Source organism: Vidua macroura, chromosome 5 (assembly GCF_024509145.1).
Source record: "Vidua macroura isolate BioBank_ID:100142 chromosome 5, ASM2450914v1, whole genome shotgun sequence".
NCBI lineage: Eukaryota > Metazoa > Chordata > Aves > Passeriformes > Viduidae > Vidua > Vidua macroura.
Genome location: NC_071575.1, coordinates 67,604,305 through 67,631,781, shown reverse-complemented (window position 1 = coordinate 67,631,781; position 27,477 = coordinate 67,604,305). Strand labels below are relative to the sequence as shown.

The following is a 27,477-nucleotide window of genomic DNA, read 5'->3' as shown; positions in this document are numbered from 1 at the left end:
CCTACATAAGGAAGAAATTCTTCTCTGTGAGGGTGGTGAGACCATGGCACAGGTTCCCAGAGAAGCTATGGCTGCCCCATCCCAGCAAGTATCCAAGGCCAGGTTGGATGGGGCTCTGAGGAAGGTGGTCTAGTGGAAGGTGGCCCTGCCCATGGCAGGGGGCTGGAACTCAGTGATCAATAAGGTCCCTTCCACGCCAGGCCATTCCATGATTCTGTGATTCTACACTGTTATGGAGCTGTACATGGGCTCACTTTATTACATCATACTTCACTACCTCTGAACTATTACCCAAATATGGTAAAGCCTGGCACAGTTCTGGTCTCAATATGACAATTCTTCCATCTTTTTCCAGTTCCTCATCGGCATACATTCCTAATCTCTGTTCCCCAACTCATCTTTTTTACAAGGTTTAGCACAAGAGTTCTAATGGGAAAACACTGCGGAGTTTCCAGATGCCTCATCCATTTCTTTTATATATATATATTCTTGTATATATATTCTTCAGCAGTCAAAATCAGGAGAAGATGTGAAGTGAAGCATCTCAAATGCACACACCCACCCACCACTGTGTTAATATTTTCTCCTTAATTTTCTTTGGGAAGCTATGACAGGAAAAAAAAAAAAACCAGCAGCCTATAGGCAGCTCTGCAAGAGTATTGAATGAAAACTGGAGTTTGCAATTAAGCGTATGACAGTTTGGGATAACAGAATCAAATATATGGATTCATCTACAGTATGTGTACAGAATGAACAGATTCCTTCAAGGCAAAGCTCTCTTTGCTGTATATTATAAAGGCCCATCACAAACAGGCTGTCCAAAGCCCTGTATTTTGTAAATACCTGCTGTATACCTGGGACCATCACTTTCTCTGAGTCTCCCTTCCTACCTACTTAATAGCACAGTCATGTCTCAAATGTGCCATTTTCCAAAAACAAGCCAATTATAGTCTATAATCCTATAACATTGTTACTGTTGTTGCTGCTGCTATGTTCCCTTCAGTGCTGTTTCTAAAGAACACTCATTTCAGGAGCAGCCTGACTGCACAGAAACCATGGCAGTGTCAGGTGATGTGAGTCTTGTAACACACAGACTGTTCATTTTCTTTAGCAATTTGTTCCTCTAACATTAACCACTTTATCCAGTCAAGTGAAGACAGAAAATAAGATTCAGGAACTGTTCCTGCAACTACTCCTTCCATGCTTCAAGAATGTGAGCTTGGAAAGCTGGTGCATTCTTCCAACACACTTACAGATAAAAGCTGCCTTTAATTGTGAGTTTTGCACAGCTCTGAGAACATGGCCAGACTTTCCATAAAGAGCAGTGACAAGTAATGTCTGGCTTTCAACTGGATGCTCTGAAGGAGGAGGCAGCTGATTCTTTATTCTGTATCTTCTGGTTCACTTAGCACATAAAATGTGAGATAGAATAAGGGAAACACCCTTGTTTTTTAAACCTCATGTGCTTCACTAGAGTTCCACAATGAGTGAAAATTTTTCCTAGCCTCAAGTGAAGTTCATCCCTTTATGAACATATTGAATTATTCCAGCCCCTATTTATAGTTCAGCCTATAATTTGTTACATGAACTGAAACTCTTTCTGCTCAGCTGATCTGCCAGACCTTCTGCATGCCTGGTGAAGAGAGGATTATTTATTTAAGTCAGTGTCTCGTGGACTGATGTCACCAGTGGCTGAAGAGCACAGCCACTGGTGCTTAGATGACACATGATTATTGTGTTACCTGAAAGGTCATATTTAACATTCTCTTTGCAAACAAAGCAGCTGTTATTGAGGTTTTTTATTGTCCCTTTGACTTGGGAATATATTTGATCTTAAAATCTCCTTACTGCTACATTAACAAAACAAATAAACAAAGTCACAACAGTTAAGACCCCCTAATTTCTTCTCCCAGAGAAAATGGCAGGGCAAAAAGCAGGATTATAAGAAAAACTTTGGGAACAAGTAATTATTTTTCATGCATTCACATCATATTTTAAGAAAAATGGACTTTCTAGATTCTGAGCTATACCAACAGAAGACCCAACAGAAAATGCAAAGACAGCTTGTGTTAAGCTGTCTTGTGTTAAGACAGCTTAACACAAGTCTTAAAATGTGTTGAAGAGAAGAAGGAATCTGAATTTGACATTCTGTGCATTATCCACCAAACAGCCACAAGACCAGCTATGAAAACACCCTGCCACAGCCCAGTGCTGGGAATACAGCCTCTCTAGCAAATTTTTTTTCCAGCTGAAATTCTTCCATAATTTTCAGATGACCAAGACCACAATTCCAGCAAATAAACTGTTCACAAGAAGTCCCCACCTAGCTTTTAAAGCAAGTAAAAGCAATCAGCACTTAATGGCACACCTAACATGACCCACTCTGTCCACAGATTATTCTGCACACATGAACACACTGAACACAAATTCCTTGCATTTGATCACCAGTTTTGTTGGGTAATCACTATTGGGTTATTATTAGGTATTATTGCATTTTGGAAGAACAAAAAACCTTATTCTTTCATTGTGGAGTTTGGGGTTTTTTTCAGATATCAAACACAGGCAATCTAATTTCAGGGTATGCATTCTTTCTGAAATTACAGCCAATGACAAAAGCATGCAGAAATTTACCTTTTCACTATTCTTGTATTTTTCCCAGCTTTTCAGCATCTTAAGCCATTTTGTAGTTCTTTCAATTTCAAGATTCTTTTGCTGAAAAGGAATTAGAAATTTTTAGTATCTCCAAAACAAATGCATTTAAAGTTGACTATGTTTTTTTTTAAAGAACAAGAAAAAGTTTAAGAGAGCATTATTAATTTTTTATTCAGTCATCTGAGAATGGCAAAGAGTAACATCAGTTCATTTAAAACATCCAAAAAAACAGCCAACCAAAAACCAAGCAGAAACTCTTATTTTCAGCACTATAGACAAATTGTATTATATAAGAGGAGGTTAAGTACAAGATTTCTAGAAATTTCTTTTTTACATATTTGGCAAGTTATTAAAAAAAAAAATCTCAAAACTTCTATTTGTTTTTATACTCAGTTTTCAGGCAAATTATTTCTGCTGCAAGCCACTTAAAAGTTAGTTGTTTCTGAAATTATCTTCTTTCCCCAGACTTGCCCTGAACATCATTAGCTTCTGTTTGCAAGTGATCACACAAACCATCCTTTCTTAAAAGGCACAAAGTTAAAAATGAACAATAACAAATACATGCAAGAGTGACAGCGCAGGAGCAGAAGTGAGAACAAGCTTTAATTTTTAGATATTAGAAGCTAGAAATCCTTGCCATAATTCTCCTCCTGAAGAATTCAGGCACATTTTCACCTGAATTACCCTGTAACTTAACATCAAGGATTTCTTCTGAAGATCTATTAGCTTAAATTTTATCACTGACAAGAATATTTCAGTAAAAAGGTGATAGAATGAGAATCCAAATCAAAATAAACCCCATCTTCTCAAAATAAATAGTTACATCAAGTAGTCTAGCAAGTACAGCCCCACTACCTTAGAGAATGACCTTCTGTCTATGAAAATATTGCTAGAGTTGCCATTAACTTCTTGAATTTGGGAACCAAACAAGCACTTGGAATCAGCCATCTTAGCCCACAGAATTACAAGGCACTTTGGTGCCACATGACCAAAAATGTGTGTTTTGTTAGCTGCAATGATAAGACTTTTAGCAGTTATTTTTACAGTTCAGTTTTACGGTTTGCAAAGTGTCACTGATTATACCACAAAGTTAATAGTTAACTGTGTGTTGTTACATGTTTTTAATGAGACTATTGCAACTCTCTCATAAAGCTTTGGAGCAGAAGATCCAGACTGGAAAGGTTAAAGCAAAAAAATGTATGTGTGTGGCTACTGCTTTCTCTTCAGAGTTGAATGTAGGAAAAGTATTTAGTTTTATTGTAAAGGACAGCCCCTCTACCTCTAATTTCAAATCCAGGGATTAATAAAGACAGGAAGGATATTCATATGGTTAGTGATTCAATCTCGTAACAATGTAAAAGTTTAATTTTAAAGCTCTGCAGGATACTGAAAAGTTATAAATACTTTCAGTAAGTATTTATAAAGTCAATTGCATCAAAAATGTTGGGGGAAACATTAAAAAAGTTATTACTTATTGTCCCAATAGAATCCTAATTTTACTTCTAGTTTTTACCCATCAGAATTTGTGCATTCTTTCTTGGCTATCAGTGCAATAAAATGGGCTTCTTTAACTTCCTGAACTTCTTTAATCCAGGAGCCCAAAGTCTTGCATTAGCAGAAGTATAACTTGATGAAGTTCAGGCCCACCCCAACTATGGTAAGTCCACAAAATGCCCTGGAAATAAGTTGGTTTGTATTTTCAAGGGGTTTTTTTTGTTTGAATTCAAACTCTGTAAGCCTGACACAAGTATAAAAATGTAATGGGGAAAAGAAGTGCCTCTACTCTTTCAACCTTATCTAACTACTCATGTTGCAATCAACTGCCCACATTCCTGTTCAGGTTCTGGCTGTATTGGGCAATATCTCAAATACCTGCCTTTTACATTTTTTAAAAAAGACATTTCTTAAGACTTTTTAGAGGGGAAGGCTAGAAAAGCTATTGCTTCCAAGACTCACAACACTGTTTCTGATTCTCCTTCACACTTGCAACTCCTTTAAGGAATCAGCATTTCAACATCTCTTAAAGCAGCTGTTCTTTAGGCATAGTTTACCCTGCAGGAATAAGAGGAAGTGAGGAAAGGTCTCTGCCCTCAACAGGTTGTTCATGTAATTGGCAAGAAAAATAAAATCCTATCTGCTTCTACAGTCTTTTTGTTTGTATGTTTGATCTGCTTTCAAGATTTTTGGTCTTTTGAGCCAGAAGCTCATTTCAAGTGTATGTTTGTTAAAGCTTTTATGTCTTTGTGTCAATTTACCCATTCTCAAGTGATGCTACTGTAGTCAAAATAGCAATTATTTTTGTGTTCAGTTCTTGAAAACTTTTAGCTATTTCTTTCCCTGTCTGAATTATGTTCACTTTTATGTCTAACAGGTACAACACTGAAAACACAGACAGATCTGAGGCAGCTCATTGCAGAGCAGAGGGATGCTGCTACTGCTCTTTCAGACAAGTTCCATGCAGTTGTCACCAAAAAAAGGAAAAAAAATTCCATTTATCTGTCTTCTGAGTACATTTTACACTTTGAAGCATTTTTGCCATTGGGAGTAACAGAACCCCTAATTGAAGCAGAGCTGCTTTCCTACTCTCATGTCAGTAAACAACGCACGAGTGAAAGCACAAAAATCATGAAGGTGCCAAGCACCCCTCTCGTGTGCAGCACTCCACCTTCCTGGAGAGCACATGTGCCAGGGATTGAGGCTTAAAGCAATGCTTCAGCAGAAACCTCCCACAAAACCAGAACTTGCTGAACTGCTCCCCAGAGAATTTATAATCAACTAAACCAATGACAAAACCTAACTGAAAATTACTTACAAAACATTTCACAGAACTTCAAAATCAGAGTCAGACATGGACCCCAGACTTCCTGAGGTCAGATCTCTGTCTCCTTTCCTCCTCAGAAAATCTTTCCTCCCCTTGTTTTATCTGAGATGTGCTAGAAGATCCATCTTGAGGTTAAGTAGTTCATAACGTAGGACAATGATTTGATGCATTTAAGGCATCAAATATGCAGCAAAGTAATGAAGCACCAAAATGAGTAGTTATTACTGCTAATGTAAAGGTATTATGACCAAAAATACACATACAAAAATACACACACAGCAATCCCAGCCTAAGGGTTTTTGTATCTGAGGAACAGATTCCAAATTCACAAGTATATCAACCTTTTACATAAGTTGCAAATGATATGAAAACTTGAGTTAGGAATATTTTTAAAAATTCATAAGGCAAGAGGAAAGCATAAGTAGTTCTGCTGAGTGACTTCAAAAGACATTGTGCAGAAAGCTTTTAATCTCAGCCTACATTAACATAACACAGTAATCCTTATGAATGGTATTAGAAAATTTGAAAGATTCAAACTCTGCTGACAGGAGCCAGATAAAGCTCAGACCAGCAGAGGTCAGGATACCATCAGGAGTGTAACCAAGAGTCTAATGCAGGAGCATCACTGGGTGATTACTGAAACACACTTGACTTGCAATTTAACACTGACTCCGTGAATACAGTTTCTATGCTGACACTTTGAGACAGCACAAACACAATTTCGGACAGAGAACCGAGACACTATTTCCCTCAAATAATGTAAGGCTAACTACAAAGCCACAGTGAATCAGAGCTTCAAAACACATCTTACAGTAGCTGCAAGCTGCCTAATATTTCTGCTCAGAGACTCACCCCCCCCGCCCCCCGCTGTGTCCTTCTGATGGAAATGAAATTATACATACACTCACTGTGTTATTAAATGTAATGAAACATGGCAGGAAATGGCAACTATTTCAGGCTGTGTATGCAAAACCATACGTGAACCAAGGCAAAACAAAAGAGACTTACAAGTTCTACTCTTTCACAGTAAGCATCTCTTACTAGCTTCAGTATATAATTGAAGCACAAAATAATTAGTTTTCAGAAGCACTGCTGCTCTTAACACTTAAAGAGCTGAGCTGGCTTGAAATAAGTCATTCCATCCTTTTTCCATGTATTCTACTGATTTGTGCAACCAAGAGGGATAACAAACTTACAACTTTAAATACTTTATCTTGAGTTTTCTGATTTGATTTGGTCTTGGAGGTAACAACAGATCTGACTGACCAAGGGGAAATACCAACAGTAACTAGGCCCAGACAAGCAGAAATTCAATCTCCCATTATTTTCCCCAACACATCAGTTGTCAAAGTATTTCTCCAGAACCCTCTAGCAGCAGAAGGATTTTTGGACCAGGACCCACAGCAGCTGCCAATAGGACCTGCACGCCTGAAATACACCCAGCTCAGCAACTGAGCATTACAAGGGAGGCCACCACACCATGGTGGCAGCAGGATATTTGTCACCATTTCCCAAAGCAGCAAAGCAGCCCATGCCCCTCAGGACAGCAGCACACACCTGGGTGTCAGTGCCACCACCTCGATCACATCATCCATCCCCCCGCACAGCTGATGGCAGCTCCTGGCACAGGACCACAGCTTTCACTCTTTCAGGGCAGAGCTGGGTGTGAGCTCTTCAGTAGCTCCATTTCCTTCACTAGGCCACATCATGGGAGAGGAATAGTCACCCTCACTGATAGGAGCAAATGTAAAAACAAGCGGGCCCCCAGGGATCTGTGGGTGAGTTAATGTGGCCTCAGGGATGATAGTTTTTAGGGGATTTAGAATGGGCTTCTTTGGAAATGTAAATCACTAAAATGCTTCATCAACTCATCTCACAGTGATTTATTTTTTTAAAAGCTGTACATCTGTAAATGTTTACTTACTAGTAAAACCTGGAGGACAGTGGACTTACCTTTTCTATCACCGCATCATGGACAGGAAGCTCCTCTGGACTGAAAACAAAGACAAAGTTTTTATTAGTCTTGGTTGATCTTGGCACAAAATCATTTCTGTATAGGCTCTTACAAGTCAGCACTTATACCAGCAATTTGTAGTCACAAGTGAACAAGAATTCTGAACTGTAAAGAAGAACTAATAATTTTAAGTACAGAACTAGGATTTCAAATCAAAGTAGCTGCATAACTTAAGAAAAACATGACATAACTTAAGGAAACTTTTTTTTTCCTTCTGTAAAAGCACTTTGTGCTATACTACTGAAGTGAAACCCAAATGATATTTGTTTTCTTTTCTTTGACCATACTGTTGTTAGCTGATTTACCAACAAAAACAAAATGCTTCCTCCTTTACTACTGTGCTCAAGGAAAGGCACTGAGATTTTGCTTGACTTAGGAGAGTTAACTCACACGTTCTCAAAACTAAAAATCTCACTCTAAGTAACAAGCAGGAGATAGCAGAAAAAGAAATTTGTTATGTTACTAGGTACCTAATTAATACTAAAAATTAAAGTCTTTTAACTTCTTACCCTAAGCCTAAAAAGGCAGCTTAGGAATTGAAAGCTTGAAGAGCAACCTTTGACCTGATATATCTTCAGACTTCCCATTCCTTTCATTTCATTTGAGGCCCTGACTTCTGTTTTTCTTAGCAAAGAAATTTGTGCTTTTCCTCTCAAAAGTAACTGGACCACCTTGACACCAAGAGAGCCTGCCTTCCCCTGCAGCTTCTGAAAACACAGCAGCTCAGTTGTAACAAGCAACTCCCTTCTGCTCTTGAGGTCAGATAAATAACACACCCAACAAAACCATGTTTAAAAGGGGCTAAAACACAGGAAACACATGAAATATTTTTAAAAGTTCCTACTGAGTCTTGGTATTATGAAAAAACCCTCATACTCACATCATTATAGCTTTCTACAGAGAAGCTATTAACCACAGTATTTTAGACCTGTATCCACTCTGTGCAAGGGTGACCTTGGCAAAGGCTACAGAAGTTAAGGCTGCAGTCAGTGTAAGAATACTCTGATGCAAAACACTTGAAATTGTATTCAATCTCATTTCATTTAAAAGATGCTGTTTCAGATTCAGAAGTTATATTTGAATAAAGAAATACAGAATGAAGAAACACATTTGAACCACTTCATCTAATGGAAAAACTTGCTCCCATCAACACCTTCACAGAGACCATACACAAGTCAAAGTTTCCAGTCCACAGCTCAGAAAATAATTTTAAACCCAAGACTATTGCTTTTGAGCAGCATTGCAAAAAGCATCATTCATTCATTTAGAAGCACTTAAATATATGAAAGTTTTCTTGCTGAACAACATAATCAAAAAACTCTTGATGAATATCTAATGCACTAGAAACAACCTCTAGTCAGTGCTATTTGTAAATGTTAACAAAATTATAGTATTGTGCATGCTCTCATAACTATATCAGCTGAAAGCAGGCCCTTCCTACGCCAAATATGACCTAGAAATTCAGCTTATTTGAAGTGAACTGAAAACGCAAAAGGGAAAAAAAAATTCTATTTGATACAATCAGCTTGGGGTGGTTGTAGCTTTGATGCACAAAGACTGCTAGGCCTTCTCACATCACTTAAATTTCCAATTCTTCAGTGACAGTTGCAGGCCCTGCCTACCCTCCACGAGTCTCCCACAGCAGCCTCATTCTTCCAGCCCTACAAGGTCACACCAGCAGCTGGCTGGGCACACAACAAACTCTTTTTCCTCCAGCACTGCCTGCAGCCTGCAAGGCAAGGATCTGCCAGCTCCGCATCCCCACGGACTCACAGCGGCCACAGCAGCTCCTCTGCTGAACTGGTACCACTTGACAGCTTCTCCTCACACTGGCATGGAACCTGATCACATGAAAGATTAATCAAATATTATTTTTTACAAAGGGAGAATGAGTTCTAGTGATTTATTAAGGAATTGCTCTCTGCTAATTTTGCAAGTTATCATCAATGAACAAAGAAAAGGCATGGCTGAACCTCCTGAGTAGGAAAAGGCTGCCCTCATGTCCTGGGAAGCAGACACCAAATTAATCCAACATCAAATTTATGCCCAGATCGCTCATTATTTTTTTGAGCTGCACAGCTCTGCACTAATACCACAGAGTCACACTGACATTCCACAGCAGCACATTAAGGCAGCCCCGTGTTTTTAGTGTTTTTATTCCTCAAGATGCTGCTGAGCACCTGGCAAACAGCACAGAAGCCAAATGAATTGCCCGAGGCTGCTCAGAAACTCACTGGACTTGCAGGAGTTCCTGCAGATCTCCCTCTCCATTAACAAAATGCCATCAGCTATGCCCCTAAACTCACATATGTAAATATTAAAGTCTACCCTGCAAGGACTGAAGGAAAGGCAGTGCAGGCATACAAACTCTCTCAAAGCTCCTAAAGGTACTTTAAATAAATGTATTTCCATTTAGTGTGTTTTCTATGCAGAAACCTTAGAGATTTTCTCTTATTCGGTAAAATCAGACACAGAATCAATTAATGTCTATGAATCTGTTATTTTATTGTACCTTCTAGTTTTTCTTTATAATGATGCATCTTTTCCTTCCTTCCCCAGCTAAGCCAATCTAATTGTTACCCCTTAATTATTTCTTTTAAAAATTAATCTCCTCCAGCCATTCCCAGTCCATTTAAACTTGCATTTCTCAATGGTTTTTATCTGCATACTTCACCAAATAATAAATAGAAATAGTGAACAGTATTAACAAAATATAGCTATATCCTGCCCTAAGATGACTGTTTTCCTTTAATAGATGAAGTAATATTTATTTAGGGGATCCAGAGAGAATAGAACTGATGAACATAATTAGCTTGGAACCATACAATCCTGGATATCCAAAAGAGGAGTCACAGGGATGTTTTTAACTGAAGTCATGAAAATAAGATCCAGTTTCTGCTGAGACCTTAACACTCTGCTGTCCCCACCAAATAAAATCTGAATAGATAAAGTCAGCTGTTGGATGAGCCAGGAATTAACAATCACTACACCTGGTCTTTGCCTTGCCATGAATTTAAGAGCTGCCAGCTGCAGCCACCTGGGATCCCAACAGCAGCTCAGGGTTCTGCCTGTCACTGCCAAGCAGCTCTGCAGTCACAGCACTAAGAGAAAGGGCTGAAGATCTTGTCTCCAAGCTAGGAGCTGCAAACCACTGCAAGATCAAATCCCAACTACAGTACAGTACCTGACGGTCGCCCTACTACAAGGTTCCTCAAAGACATCTCACAGGGAGAAAGTAAATAGTGGATTCCAAGGTCTGAGTGGAACTTAGGATTTCTACCCATGGTGCTCACTAGTGGTGATCTGCAGCACCAGCCCAAAGCCATCCTCCTATCTTTCAGTCTGAACTACTTCCACCTTCTAGTGAGGTCTCTAAAATCAAAGACAAGATTTCATTTATTAGACCTGACTGAAAGTGCCTTTTTTTTTAATTATGTTTTAAGAGATAAATGGATCTTACATCTTTAAATCCATCACAGTGGCTAACACAGGTTTTCATGAATGTTTCAAGAAAACTTTTTAAAAAATTATGTCAAATGCATAATCATCTGTCACTTCAAAACATTAAATATGCAGATCTATGGTTCTGACCATTACAGCACGTGTTGTAATTAACCTCCTTGAGTAAGAGTGGTAGTTGAAATAAATTGAAAAGTCTAAGACTTAACAAGCTTACAGTCCCCTACCCACTACTGCTGTTTAAATCAGTAATCTTTAAATAGCACTTTGATGTATTTGTTCAGTACAAACACAAGGAAAGGCTTTCTTATATTAGACACTCAACACATTTATTCTTTTCCTGCATTTCTGTTTGAATCCCAAGTATGCTCCCTGCTGACTCAAATCACAGCATTTTCCTGTTTCTGGTTTGGCTTAAGTTTAAGACATGTAAAGCCTCCTCTGTCCTTTGCAGATTCAGTTGAGGATGGAAGATAATGGAGCAATAATCAACCTTGGTACACCAGTCACCCCAGAACTCCAAATTCCAGGGGATCAATTCATTACTTCACAGTAACAAGTTGGACATGGCCTGACAACAAAATTTTCATTGGGGAAAAAAAAAGGTGGCAAAAACTGACCACAATAAGACCAGAAATACTACAATGCCTAATTGCCTGAAGAACAGTAATGTTCAAAATCTTTTAGTATGCTGTATTTTTATCTCTCAATTTCTATTTCAGAACTGGCCAGGGCACTGTGAAGAACTCTGGGGCTTGTTATCATGAAATATTTGTGGGAATAACTGTGATACACACAAGTCATCTAATTAAAAAGTCAATTACATTCAATATTTATATATTACTGAACCCAGCGTAACACAGACATTAAAAAGGTTTAATCCTCACAAAGCCTGCAAAGCAGTACCTATGCAAAAGGTTTTCTCAAACTATTACTCAGTTATTTTCTCATACTCTCCTCTAAGTGCAATAGCATCACCATGTACCATTGCACACAGTTTCATTTTAAATGAAAAGTATTTCAAAATCATACCTGGTGTCACATTTTCAATATAATCTGGGAGAAGTTTCTTGCAGAACACTGATCTTCATGGTCTCATTGAGTTAATCATGAAGAAACAAATGCTGTGCATTCAGCTTGTCATTTGTGACGCACTTTTAAGTGTTTAGATCCACGAGGAAAACATACTTGCTATTACCCAGGAGACTTATTTTGAAGGAAATATTTTTAAAAATTTTTAAGAACAGTAATTTGTATCATTTTGAAACCTTCATGATTAATAAATTTGTGAGGAAACATCCACAAAAAACATCAGTAAGGTACAAAACTCCAAACCAAAAGTGATGTGAAATGAATTTGTAAGAGTGATCATGCACAGGTAAGGTATGAGAAGGGAAGGATTCACTCGACATGTGTCTGAACACAAAGAGCTTTAGTATAAATGGAGTTGTCTTGCTCTACAATATGAAACTCAGATTGCTGAAGTAATGGCTTGCACCATTACAGTATCCAGACATATTAGGAAAAAGTAAATCTTCCCAAATAGGTACAGCTTTAAATTGTGTGATTTGTCAGGAGTGAGTTGTAGGAATCCATGGCTTTACTAGACACAAAAAAATGAGTATATTCACACTGGGAAACCAATTCTACGGCAATAAACACACTAACAAGGTGTTCTATTAGGTCTGCCTCCCCCTCAGTGTCTGATGCATGGCACATAAAGCTGTCAGGCCAATATGGGGTATTATGGATATGTACAACAGTGCTTTGCAACAGAATCACACCTTCAAGGTAATTTGCAGAGGAATCCTGACTATGAGCAGTACTTTAATCTTGCAGTTTTTCAAAGGAAATTAAAGCAAAAGTGTTATTTTCAAAATCAATAGCATACAGAAAAGATTTCTGAAAATATTAAGGAGAAGGTAAGAAAGCTGTTGTTTTTCACAGATAAAATTCTATGGCTCACTTCCTTCTTTCTATCTCACGATGTACTTACAAACTCACAATTTTGACTGAGTCTGTCTCTCAACATAATTGGAGCTCTGCTACTGTAATCATTCACTTGGAATTTTCACCAAACAACCTCTGCACAGTATGGGGGTAGTGACTACAGCAGATTAAGAAACAGCTTTCAGAAGTTTTGTTAAAATTCATAAGCAAGCCAAAGCAATTAATTAACATATGGGATAAGCCAGTGTGACATTCCACAATATAATTATCAGGAAACATGCTGCAAGAAAGAATTTAATGCTGGCAAAAGGTTGGACCACATGTGATTTTCTGACTAAAAATCACTTTTGTGATTTTTATTTGCAATTATTTGTGGTTTCTGTGGATGTTGCTGCCAATTTGCACAGCTCAGTGCCATGAACATGTAGCTCCTGTCCAGAAAGTCTCAAGCAATGTGAACTGTAAGAGATGAGACAAAATAAAATTCAAGTTTTATCAAATTCAACTCAATCTCAAAATGGTGACTTTTTAGTAAAGTACTTGGCTGCTTGAAAGAAGTTGACTTTGCTGTTAAGTTTTTATTGCCAATATGAAAAATTATCACGAAATTCATAGCAAAAAACACAGAACTGTGTTTTCACTGCCAAATGCTAAAAATATGAGCTGTCCTCTGTTTTTAGTGGAAAGGTGTGTTCTATACAAAAACTTGAAAGTTTCCCCAGCATGGAATCAGAACACCTTTAAGAAAATTTATAATCTGCTGAACTGAGCACATCAGCATTTCTAGTGATTTTTGATGCCACTTTAATTGCACATAAATTAACACTGAGGTTAAAAATGTTTTCTCAGAACCAAGTTTTTATAGAAAGATAAAAATTAGCCTAAGCTACCTTAAAATTCCCAAGAGTCTAAAAGGCAAATGAAAGAGAATGCCTTGCTTCTAATTTGCATTTGATAAATATCTAAAACACCTAGGATTTTCTCCTTAAACAATATCTCCTGTTTTGCAGTACTGCTCGAAGGTTCCTTCCTGTGCACATCACTTACACCATAAATTAACAGCGATCCATGGTTTGCATGTTGGCAGCTTCATCTGAATTAAAATTCATGCACTATGCAAAGCATATTTGAACATAAATTACCTAAGATGGTATTGTTCCAGCAATATATACTTGTTCACTACTGAAGTTCTAAGCATTATGTATCTACACTTGCTTCTTTGAGGAAATAAAGACAAGATTTCATTATTAGACCTGACTGAAATACAAATACAGTGATCTCAAATCCCATTCTGGTGGGTCCTTCATTGGGTCAAGAGTAGCAGCATCTTTGCACTTCTAAAAAACTGTGCCCCCTTTTAGCATCCTTTAAACCTGTGCCAGTGAAACACACTCTACATTCAGTTACTTTCATCTTCTAGAAATGCTAAATTTAGTAGGAAATAAATGAAACAAAATTTATACTTGTGTTTTAGAGCTTAAGCAGTAACTCAAAACCATTTCATATCGCTTTATGAATGTTGTCTAAATTAAACCATATTAACACAGTCAATCATTTTTTTTCAGTTCTGCTACCTAATAGCTCTTTTTATACAAGGAAGTACTTTATGAATTCCTAGTACACACTGGATGATCTACTCAAATCAAGCAGCAGCAGCTGTTAACAAAAAACCACATTATTTGTCCTTAGTTGGCAGAATTTTCCTGCAGCATATTTTTGTGTTTGCCATCAATCTACAGGATTGCATTCACCTCATTTCCTTCTATATCTGCAGGGGATTGCTGAAGTGACAGCCTGGACTAACTCAGCTGAAAGAATGGATTTAAAATTCAAATTTCAACTCTAGTCCTAAGAATAAGCTTAGAATAAAGCTAAGCCAAAGAAAGGGGTAACACTGTGACACAAATTTAGGAAAAAAAAGACCATACCATTCTGAATTACAGCAAATAACAAGAGAACATTTCTTCCTTCCACAGGAAGACCATGCATCAAAGGAAAGCTAAAGAAGAACCACACAACAGATCACCACAATAACACAAGGGGAAAGGGAAGACAAAAATTAAAGAGAAGAACATCTTAAATACTATTGCAAAAGAAATGAAATGCACAGCCCAAGTCACAGAAAAATTCATTAGCAACTTCTAGACACGTAACTTCTAGGCACTTCCTCCTTCTAGTGAAGTCCTACCACTAAATACACAAGTGCAAATATATGCAATTGCAAAGCTCACAGGTGACCACCAGAGAGAAGGTCTGGTTCATCTCCCTTTGCTACATCTGTTTTTTTTCCCTAGACAATTTTCATGAAACAGCTTTGAATAAACAACCACTTTTCCCCATCAGGCTGACAAAGAATACTTGCTAAAAGAGCAAGTGTGAGAAAAAGTGAACAACAAAGGCACTAAAGACTTCCTTGCAGTAACCAAAACACCTTCTAAAGCAACACTTGTGACCACACGCTCTTGCAAAAACAAGACCTCACTTTAAGGAAGCAAATACTGCAAACTGCCATGGACAGCTCATGCTTTTGGATACAACTTCAAATGCATGCTTGTAAAGAGAAGACTCACAATATAACCACCACCAAGAGCACAGACAAATTCACAGCACAGTGTTCACTTCCATCGTGGAAGCAGAGCTGTAAACTCAGTCAGAATGGACAAGACTAAGCAAATTTTACAGCAGGTCCAATGTACTCCTCCACTGTTAAGAATGTTTAAGTAAAATTACCTATTTACCCTGGTCTCTGAACCAGCCTCACCACTTCACAACTGCATAGTAAGCAAGGATGCATTTCAACTTATCAGGAATTCTATAACTGATAATCATGTGTTTGCTGTGTTTTCAAAACAGGTTATGTCATACAGAAATGCAATTAAAATATTATTGTAAAAGTAGTTCCCCATGGAAACAGGCAAAGAGGAAAATAAAAAGGAAAGGATTTGTCTAATGCTAGCAAGATGGACCTAAAAAAGGCATTTGAAATCTCAATAACCAACCCAAGAAAACTACCACTTTTCTCCATAAATAAAGATAATATCCTCAGGGTATATTAGGGCAAAATGAAAGAATGTTAAGTAGAGCTGAAATCTGTGGTTGGTTTTTTTTTGGTTTTTTGGTTTTCTTTTTTAACAGCAATTCCTCAATATGAATAGCAATGAATATTCTGCAGCAAAATCAGTCAAGGCAAGTGCATCACATATTAGAAGGCAGAATCCGTGGCACGTAATACAGGATTCCAATGGAGAGAATTCAGCAGAGTCCCCATGGTAAATCTTAATAATGCCGCATGAAAAATTCTAGACAGTCAAAATGAGGCTTATTTGTATACTGAGAAGAAAGAGAATAGAAACACAACTTTTCTCTAATAGGAGAGATCTAAACTTTTTTTTTAAATAAAGATTGGACTTTGGCAGCTGAAAAAGGCTGAACTTGGCACACTTCTTCCCAAAGGAGGGAAGAGTTTAGCCACTCTCCTGACAAAGAGGGTCTGACCCTGTCTCACAAAGCTGAGAAGAAGAAAATGACAGTAAGTCCCTGCTGAATGACCAGCATAAATAAAATGCAGCAAGACTGACATTTATAATTGCACTGTTAAGAATAAACGCTTCGTTGCTATTTTAGCACATGACCACACCACTTAACATATTTGGCAATATTTAATGTGCCTAGAAAATTAAGAATAGTGGTTCCGTATGACTGTGAACAGTAACTTCGCAACTCTTCTTGTAGCCTTGGAGCTCTTTCCTTGAACTCTGATGTGCAGATTTCATGGCCTTAAAAGGAAATGGCTTTAACTGAGGCAGAGGAGGTTAGATTAGATATTAGAAAAAACGTTTTTCACTTTTAGGGTGGTCAGGCATTGCAGCAGGTTGGGAGGTGGGTGGAGTCACCACCCCCGGAGGTGTTTAAGAGGCTTCCGGATCTGGCACTGGGTGATGCGGTGGTTTAGTGGTTATGGGGTTACAGTGATGGTGCTGGATTTACTGCTTATCTCTTCCAACCTTCCATGAGATTCCATGATTCTCCTACTAAAACTTTGAAATTAAAACTACATAAAATCCCTATTTTTTTTTTTTTGAATGCAACTTTGAGTATTACCAAATTACAACAACCATGCTTCTTTCTTTCTTTCTCTTACCCAAAATCTCAGCATAACTTCTTTTGCTGCCAAGAACCCTCAGAGACCTGTCCTTACAGCTCTTATCTGGAGAGAATTCACTCATGTACCCACCCAAGTCAGCAGGGAGAGCTGTGCAAGAGTTATTTCTCTTGGACATGTGGTTCAACAGCACACAGGAGAAAATACTAAGGAATACTTCAGAGACAAGGACTATTTTCCAGCAAGATTACATACAAATTATCAAGAAATACAATCCAAGAAGGGATAACTGGTTGCTCATCATATTTCTCCCTATCAAAAAGCTCAGGGTAAAATAATAATACCAGAGGGAAAAAAAATATCAATCGTTTCATTTGGAGACATTTAATGGAGTATCTCAACCCTTGACTGAGCTCTGTTTCTTTGCTCCCCTAACTAATTTTTGGAGCATGCTGTAGAAATGCATTGGAGCTAATAAAAATGCACTATGTTTTCTAAAGAGTGAAGTTTGATGGAGAAGAGCAGGTAGGTCTAATGTCAGCAAAAGAATGAATGAATTCTGCTATTTGAAAAGTGCCTCTGGCAATGGGATAATCTCCATCATTAGCCAACTATTCTCAAAGCATGTTCTCTGCTTTAACAGGCTCATGGGGATAAAGACTAAGGGTATGAGTCACATTCTCAGCTGCTGTGAATTACTGCAATTCCATCAGAATCAGCACATAGCTACCGTAAGAGTAACACAAGAATCTAACCCAAATTTTGGAGAGAGCCTCATTAATGGGGTGAGGGGCAGAACACATCTGTATTTTCTACCACTAGTACTTCTATTGTACCACTCCTTAGTCTTCAGGGGATAAAAACTCACTTGAACAACCTTGCAAAATAAACCTCCAATCTGCCCAGTCTCACTATGCTGATCCTGGAATATTTATCACCATAACAGCATCTGCCACACTAAATATATATCCCAGTTTCCATTTACTGAGCAGGTAGTAAAAGGAAAAACTTTTGAAGTGAATCACCCAAGTCAGACCACAAATTGTGACAATACAGGTTATTGCTAAATATAACAAGTACTAATATAAGTTAATACATAGCTTGATCATAACAAGGTCTGAAAAGAACTGATATGGTGCAGGCTGAAGAAATAGTAGTACTTTTAAGTTTTTTGAATGATGTCATGTCTGCTATGATTTTCACAGCTCATCACCAAAAGTTACCAGAATAATTCTGTTGCTGGTATTCATCAGGGAACAATGGAAAGAAAAAAGTTTTTGGAAAGTTGCAGTAAATAAATTGCAGTTTCTTCTGTTATTTCTACTTCATAACTATTAATGGCTGAACATTTAAAACACTATCCACAATATATTAGTCAGAGTATTTAGGTCAGAATCTATATTTCCCAATTAGGAATAGTAAAATTTGGACTTGAGCTGTACCTGCCTCGAATTCCAAAAACCAGTATTTTTTTAAATTTTACTTAAAAAAGTAAAACTATGATCTTGACCAGTTTTCTTATAAAAGAAAACAGAACATCTCTTACTCAGCTGGGTGATCTACAGAGAGAGAAATATAAAAGAATCATAATGAATATACACACACAAGGATGCTTTAAAAGACCAGATAACATAAATCCTAATTTACAGCTAAAAAGGAAAAGTGTAGGACATTTTATTTTTAAAAAAATATTTTTGCTTGATCCCCAAATGATTGAAAGACTGGAATCTGTAGTTCCAACAGGTGCCACACAAAAGAACCTGGCTGATGTTTCTTCTTCAGGGGGATGTTGTTCAATGCTTTACGAATTTCAGTAGAAAGCCCCTCAGGATGTGGAGTACACTGACCAGGAGTATGTTGGTGATGCTGCTCAGATTTGCTCAAACTTTAGCTTTCTGTGCCATTCTAGGAAGACACCGAGGCCGCTTGGCTTATCCTGCTCTGACTTTTGGCCTGGTGTTGAAAGGGCCCAAAGAGGATCAGCTCTTTAAACTGGGCTTGACCTTTACAGTTGCAAAATGCTGTTCTCAGCTTCTCCCCTACTTCAGGATCACAGACAAAGTTTGGGCTGTTTTGCAAACTTCAATCAGCCAATGCTCTTGTGACCATTCAACCTTAACATTATGTAGGGCGGGGAGAGAATAAAGTTATTTTGTCCTTGTAGTTAACTGAAGAGTTTAATAAAAAAATAAAGACAAGGATACATTAATGAAAAATACATCTTTAAGTATGTGCTTCAACAACAGTCAGTTAAAGGTTAAATTCTTATTTACTTATAAAAACACTGTCATTTGAATTTCTTGTTTTCTTTTACTGTAGTAAGACCTTGAATTCTTTTTTAGCTATTAAAAAAAACTCATAGAATTGTCACTTCTAAATAGACAAATCAATACAGACATTACATAAACTGTCAGTTTAATGAAATAAAATACCTTTTAAAACATTCCTAGTTGTAGTAGGGAACTTGTTACCACCCAAGGAATAAGGTACTTATTTAGCTTTTTTTAACCACTCCAAAGCAGCACCAAAGCAACTAAATAATTCCAGGAGATGGAAGGGGAAAATCCCAGATCCTGAGGCATTACTGGAATGCCTGCTATGAGCTTCAAGACACTCAGAAACTCCTTTAGGCGTATTTTCCCTGAAGTTATTCCCTTATCAACGACTCCTGATAGAAAAAATGCAAATAGAAGTTATCTGCAAGGTAAAGTGCTGGTTAAAGAACAGTCCACACTGAAAATACTGAGGACATTTATTTAAAAATTTAGCCAGGTTCCAAGATAAGACAGACAAGAACTGCTTTTTTTGGGGGTGCAGGGTCAACATTCATACAGTGCTGACCAAAATGGCACATCACATCAAACAAGAGGGGGAAAAAAAAAGGAAAAATGAAAAATTGAGCACGCAAACCCCTGATTATTTATGAATACCAAACACATTCCGCCTTTTTTCATTTCCAAAATCAGCTTAAACAGTTTTTGTTATGACTATCTGTGAAGAGATCTTAGGCATTTCTCCCATTCCTAAAATACTTGATTGCAGAAGTCACCCATTACAGGCTAAGCCTTCTCTGAGACCTATGGGAGTTCCCAGAGATGGGGTGCTGGGCCTCCATCAGCTGCAGGCACAGCTCAAAGCCTCCAGCTCCTGCACTTTCTAGAAAAGAATATCCAATCTTATCAAAACACTGACAGACTGTATATACAGACACTGGTGCTGGACTTCAGAGGAAAAAATGTCCATTCTAAAATTGAATGGTACTTTTCACATCAGTCTGACTGCTCAGCACTCCTTCACTGTCATGTGAAATCAGCAGCAGGATTTTTACTGGAAAACAAATTGCATTGAATAAGAACCATGCCTAAAGTTTTTCTGGGAAGGGATATTGCTGCCTCTTTTTTTTTGTTTTGTTTTGGTTTTTTTGGGTTGTTTTTTTTTTTTAGGTTTATTGGAAACTGCATTGGGCTTGTATAAAATATACTGGCCTGCTCTGTCAATATTCATGGTCATGACTAAGACAAGCTCCCTGACATGGGATTCTCTGAAAGAAACATTACAAAAGTGAAGATGTTTTTTTTTAATAGGCTATTCCATGTTATATGAATATTTATTTAACTGATGTATTAATTCAATATACTATTCCATGTATATCAGGTGACACTGAGGAAAACCAACAGCACTTGGCAGAAACAAGTCTGTATTAATTAAGAGGAACAATACTAACTGGAGAGACAAGAGGCATATGGAAGGGGTCATTGAGAACATGGCTGGAGTGGGAGGAACACCATGTGTGTGGGGGAAGACATGCAAGACACAAGGAGCAGAAGGAGAAAATAAGTAAGAAACCAGGAGCAGCAGAAAGAAGTCATCATGTGCAGGAGCTCCTGCACTGCCTGCCACCTCACCAAAGGAACTGGGGTGATCCAAGGCTAACCCAGGACAAAAAGGAAAGGAAGTCTGTCCTGGAGGCAGAGGGGAGACAGGTGTTTCCTCTAGGTGCCTGTTAGAGCGTTATGGTTTGGAGTATTCCTACCCAGCATCCAAGTCAGCAGTCAGAATGTCATGTTATCTGGCAGTAAATTATAAAAAAAATTCTCCAAGTTGAGTCTGGTTTGCCTGCAACACCACGTGGCTTAAATATACCACAACCCACTACTTCCTTATAGCTTTGCAACTGAACAGTAGCTGGTAAAGGCCAAATTTTCTACAATTTAGCTAATAATAGGGGTTTCACTCTTCCTGGTTCCTGCATGCCTCTACCATACAATTTATGTTTGCAGTAGAGTAGCTCATAACTGCTACAATTTAGTCAATGCCACTGAACAAACTCCTCCTATCTGCATTTTGTTTTACACATTCTGGTGTTAAACATCTCAAGAGACAGTCCCCTTGGGCTCCCCACAGGTTATTTCACAGCTTAGCTTTGCTGGAAACCTTCTTCCCACATCCAACTTCCCTCTAAAACTTCCCTTTATTAATTTCAAATAAGTCTCATTATTATAATGCTTTGCTACTTCTCACTGAGTACACGTTCTTGTTCCCTAAATTCATTAACTCAGCTGTATTTTTTTTTGTTTTAAATAGCAATATTAATAACCTGTGTACACCACTTTCCTCTTAATACCAAAGTTAACTAGAACATTCACATTCATTTGCAAAACTGCAAAATAACTTACTGCAGTAAACAAATTAAATTGTGTTCTGAAGGCAGCAGCTACTAAAAATTTAAGACAATATTGGGTAAAGATGGACCTAACTCTTGTAAACAGTAAATACTACATCACTTAGAATTGACCAAAGATGCCAGATACCTCAACTGAGGGCCTTATAAATAGGTTAAAGTAACATATTTTACTTGAAGGGAAATGTTATATCTGTTTCCAATCACAATCCAGTTTCTCCACTGGTAAATAAAAAGGCACTTTCCCTCTCAGTCCTCTCTGAGGAAAACCTGAGCCCACTTCTACTGGTAAGGCAGAAAGACAATAAAGTCATCAGGTCCCTCAAGTTTACAAATTCCCAGTTTAACACACAAATAACGACACTGGGACACCAGAAGAATTGCAGATCTAGACCAAAACTACTTTTGAAATGTCTCCAGCCTTTACATTCTCCTATATTCTATCCAGTGGCAAGTTACACGTGCAGCCTGAGTGCTTCATTCTCTCAAAATTATCTTTCCTGCCCTATCAGCAATCAGCTGAACTTTGAATGCCCCTTCACAGAGCCAAGGAAAGCTGCAAACAGGACACAGACAAGGAAAACCAGAAAACTACTGATAGTAATCAAAGCCTATTGTACTTGAGAAAACAAGCCCTAATTTTGTATCAGGTTCCTCACACCCAGCACCCTTCTGATACAAAAGACACCTCTCTTAGTATTTTAAGATGTCAATATAAACAAGATTACAAATCCCTGCAGACCTTAACTAGGACACTAAGTTTGATAATACCCCCAGATTTTGTTTTCAGTGTGTATCAGCCTGTCTGCTAATTTACACCTGAGAGATTGTAGGGAATTATGGCTCTCAGGGATGACAAACTTCTGAGGCTTTTGGTACATCCTGCTGCATTTCAAACTCTCATAGAACATGAGTTTCTTTCAGACCCAGCAGGCCCAGTATGACAGCATACATGACCCAGACCATAGTTAAAGTCTATAGTGCAGTGTAAATTGTCATTTCAGGGAAAGGACAGTTGATATGTTTATCCTAATTATATATTCTATTATTCTATTAGGAGAGATTTTGCTTCTCAGGAAAATAAAAATATAATTTGCTAGACATTGAATTTGTCTTAAACAATCACAAAGCAGCCTTGAGAGCACTCCCAGGTGAAACCTGCCCTGTAACAAGACATGGATAAGCTACAAATAGGCACAATTAGTGAAGAGATTATCTGCATACACTGTTAACCTGTGCAGTCTTTATGTAATTTAAATCTTACAGCTTTCATCCCTTGAAGCTGACTATATAGAGAATTAATTCTGCATTGGTGAGTAGAGATGTTCCTGGGCAAGAGGAACATCTGGAGTAATGACTGAACAGCAGCAGTAAGTGGAGAGGACTTGAACAATCTTTTACACCTAACACATAAAAATGCAAGTATCACAATACAGGTAACAGGAAAAGTTCAGGAGTTCACAAGGATACTAAAGGCAGAGGTGAACCCTGCAGTGGCTTCCATTACCTCTGCCCCAGAAATAAAATAACTCTGACATCCTTTCTCCATTAGGAATGCTACAACTGCAGGCATGTGCTGCTGCAGCTGGGCTTTACCAACACAAGGACCTCTTTGTGTGAAACAGATCTCTTAGAATATCACACATCAAATTAACTCACCCCAATGAAGCACAAGCAGTCTGCAGGTAAAGATGACTTTTAACTGACAGCTTGGAAAAACAATATTGCAAAAAGGAAGGGAGAGAAGGGAAAAAAGTCCCCCAAAAAACAGAACATACACATCCCCCTTCCCAATACTATGAATTACATAGGTATTACTAAATTTTCCACTTATCACTGATTTTTCTGGATTTAAATTACATTTCATGTATTCAAATAAAAATGCCAAACACCAAGAACCTCAGAGAGTCCTAATATCATCCAAAGTAGCAAGTCAGCTTGTGTTCAGTTTCTGCAAGCTGGATATTTACATCTGCCAACCACAAAAACCCTAATACAATTTAATACTCTAATCTTCTATTTGCCAAAAAGGAACAGAATATGTTACAAAGGAGGCACCTGTAGGGGAACTGCATCTGGACTCTGGCATCTTTTGACTTAAAGTTGATTCAACATTAGGTCCCAAATCAGCAGAGATTTCATTAAGGTTGAAAATATATGAAGCCAAAAGATACTAATCTTTCATGGTCTGAGAAACACTTTTGCTCATATACAACCATTGAGTAACCTTAATGTGTTGGGATCTTTTTAAAATGGCACATTTTAACAAAATTTTTATAAATCCTTCCAAGAACTTCAAGTTTGTTTACATCCAACTAAGTTATTCACAACCAAAATTTATCTCCAATTCAGCTTGGAATGTTTTTGTAGACTATCAATTTTCATTCCCCAATAAAACACTTTAAAACACTTCACTCCCTATGCAAGATCAAATTACAGAAAGAAAAACCCAGTCAGAAACTGAATTGGAAAGCACAGTGAAAGATTAGCCAGCAGTAACACTTACACAGCAGTTTCCAAAATATCTGTTGAAGGCATAATAATACTTTCATCAATAGGTAATACAATAAAGAGCCTGAATATTCATATTTTAATCTTATTTTCTTTACAAGCTTGCTACTTACTGTAGAAACCCAAATCTATCTGTGACTTTGTAAAGATGGTAGTCAGCATCTTCCCACGGTTCAATCTGAGCACCCTCACGTCCCTAAGGGGAAAGGAAAAAATAAAAAGCCAAATTATATTTTATGACAGAATAAATAAAGACACATAAGGGAGCATTCAACCACTGAAAGCATAAACTTTGAGACACTTTGGGACACGGTGGCAGGAGGTTAGAAGAGGGGGAGGAGAACACGAGCCCTAAACTAACCAGCCAAGAGAAAGGAGAGCAGAACACCTTACAAACAGTATATTCCTCACAGGAAATCTCTTTTGGTCACTGCTATACACAAAATACATTTCAACCAGAGTCACAGTCATCCCACACTTGTTGTTGAACTCCATAATAATCCATCAAGGTCCCCAGAGTGCCCTCTACTCGTTTCATTTCTCAAGTCCATCGTTCTTGAACAATCACCTGCAAGAGCACATCCTGCAGACAGTCCAGGCTGACTTGCAGCAGCTGTCAAACATTGCAGCACTGAGTTTTCCCTCAATTATGCATTCATGCATGCCCCATTCCTGCTCTCCAATTGCCTATCTTGCAAAAGGCTTGCAGAAGTTTAACTACGTTTCATCTCTACCTGCTTCTGGTGTGGACTATGCACAGGTTACTGGCTGTGAAATCAGGCCACCACTCAGAACACAAGGTGAATTGGGTTTGTGTGGCCTGGTTTTAGTAGCAGGGGGCTCCAGGGGTAGTTTCTCTGAGAAGCTGCTGGGAGCCCCTCCACATCCAACAGAGACAGAGTCAACCAGCTCCAATATGGACCTGTCACTGGACATGGCCCATGCCACACTGGAGCAGGTTTGGTGGCAGGACTTGTGACCCCATGGGGGAGCCATGCTGGATCACCTGTGCCTGAAGGACTGACCCTGATGGAGGGACCAATGCTGGAGCAGCTCATGAAGAACTGCAGTCCATGTGAAGGACCCACACTGAAGAAGTTCATTGAGAACTTCAGCCTGTGAGAGGGACTCCCCACTGGAAAAAGGGAAGAGTTTAAGGAGTCAAACACCCAAGCAGGAAGGAGTCACAGAAGCGTGGAATGAACTGATCACAGCCCCCATTCCCCACCCTCCTGGCGCTGCACAGGTGGAGGAGGTAGAGAAAATCTGGAGCAAAGCTAAGCCCAGGAAGGGAGGATTGGGGAGAAAATGTTTTAGATCCAGTTTTTATTTTATTATTGTCCTACTCTGATTTGATAGGTAATAAATTAAAAATATTTCCTCAACTCAGGTCTGTTTTGCCCATGACAGTCATTGGTGAAGAATCTCTCCCTGCCTTTATCCCAGCTCATGAGCCTTTTGTTACATTTTCTCTCCCCTGCCCAGCTGAGAGTGGCAGTGACTGAGCAGCTTTGAGGAGCAGCCGGTGTCAGCCTGCCACACACAAGCAGGTTTTTCCTTAGTACAAGGTGAGCCACTCATTTACTGCACACTGTGCCAACCACCAGTAAGTCTGGCACATAAAACATTTCATGAACTCTACAAACAAGGCTACTGCTCTGTACTCCAGCGACACTTAAGAAGCCCATAAGTGTTAGAAAAATACCTGACTACAATGTAAGCATTGTAGGCACAGTCTGTGCCAGGCTTTTCCTGACAAGGGGTCCAAGAACAAACATGGTATGACCAGGGCATTTTTTTAGCTCCCCACAACAAGATGAGAAACAATACAGCTCGCTGATCTTTTTCTGCTATGATTTCAGTGTTTGTACTACCATAACCAAAGACTAAATAAATAAAAAGTAAAATGAGGGTCCTTCTGATCTCACAGATACACTGAGCATCCTCAAACACCCCACTTTCACTACTTCTAATACAATACACTCCCTGAAATAGTCCCAAAGTAACTTGCTATGCACTTGAAAAATGATTGAGTCATTATCCAGAATATCCCCCGTGGAGAGTTTAATTCACCCAGAGGCCAGTGTAGCCAGTGTATCATTAAACATCAGATTAGTACTTAACAGAGTATTTTAAACAACAGCTAGCTGGAATAATGATTCACTTTTTAAACAGACTTATTATGAAGATTCATTATAAAACGTCTTTTAAATTACTAAAAAGTTCACTTACTCTGTCATACTTGGCAACTATCTCTGCTCGTTCCTGGGCAAGTTTGATAGCAGCATCCTGCTCAGCATCTGCACCTGTAAAGGAATTAAAATAATGTTGTTCAGATTTTCTCCCTTGTGAAAAAAGAACTGCAGCCAAATATTTAGAAAATCAACTTCAGGGAGACTACTTGAATGAAGAAATGCCAAAACTATTGTGTCAAAGCGAAATATGGCCTTGGTACATGTGAATACTGCTCAAAACAAGGAGCAGTTACTGCGCAGTATCTTAATTGCTGAGTTTATAATATTTCTGATTTTCCACCAGTGTAGATATTAAATACAGTAAAAAAATAATTCTGCACAATCCACTAACTGAAAGACTGAAGAAAGTACTAAAGCCCACTAATTGGCAATTCCACAAACAATCTAATAGTCAGAGAAAGCTGAAACATTCACTACTGGCTTAAAACAAAATTGTGAAGTATTTACAGGATTTATAGAGATATTGGAATACTGAAGAAATACTGCATGGCCTTCTACTGCTTCTTAGAAATTGCCTAAAACTTATTTCTCAGAAAACAGGGAAGGACATCATTACAGTGTCAGAACTGTAACTTGGGCAACCCAGAGCTGGAATAAGTCTAAGGATATGACAACAGGAAGGTTGACAGGCAAAAACAAAAAAAACAGTGTGTGAGCAAGCACTGGACATGATGACACTGCAGATGCAGCATTTACTACATGAGTGGAGTTCAAGTTTTGCTCAATCCTGTTCCCTGAGCAGAAACCACCTCTAGGACATGGACAGGAACAGAGAGTGGACAGGAACAGAGAGCACCAAGAAAGGAAAAGTTGCTATTTTGAATATCCAACAACAGAAAGTACTTCAATATCCTAAATATAATTATATCAAACCAATGAGGTAAATCAGCTTTAATTAATAAGTTTGTGAAAGATTCACACATTGAATTCTTTTGATTATTAAAAAGCAACGAACTTCAGATAAAGCAAGGCTTGAAAAAGGTTTAAAATATATTTCAATCTAACACTTATAAAAATAACTCCAAGCATGTG

The 27,477-nt window shown here is 38.2% G+C and overlaps 1 protein-coding gene across 2 annotated transcripts in view; it reads right to left on the bottom strand.

Annotated features, from left to right (window-relative positions):
- Window positions 1-27,477, bottom strand: part of USP6NL (USP6 N-terminal like) — a 110,447-nt gene that overhangs the window by 32,768 nt on the left and 50,202 nt on the right. For both annotated transcript variants that reach the window (XM_053977688.1, XM_053977689.1), the window contains exons 3-6: window positions 26,423-26,496; window positions 24,304-24,386; window positions 7,427-7,466; window positions 2,632-2,712 (exon numbers count right to left, since the gene is read on the bottom strand). In XM_053977688.1, the coding sequence (XP_053833663.1) occupies window positions 2,632-2,712; window positions 7,427-7,466; window positions 24,304-24,386; window positions 26,423-26,496 (278 nt within the window). The remainder of the gene's footprint in view (window positions 1-2,631; window positions 2,713-7,426; window positions 7,467-24,303; window positions 24,387-26,422; window positions 26,497-27,477) is intronic.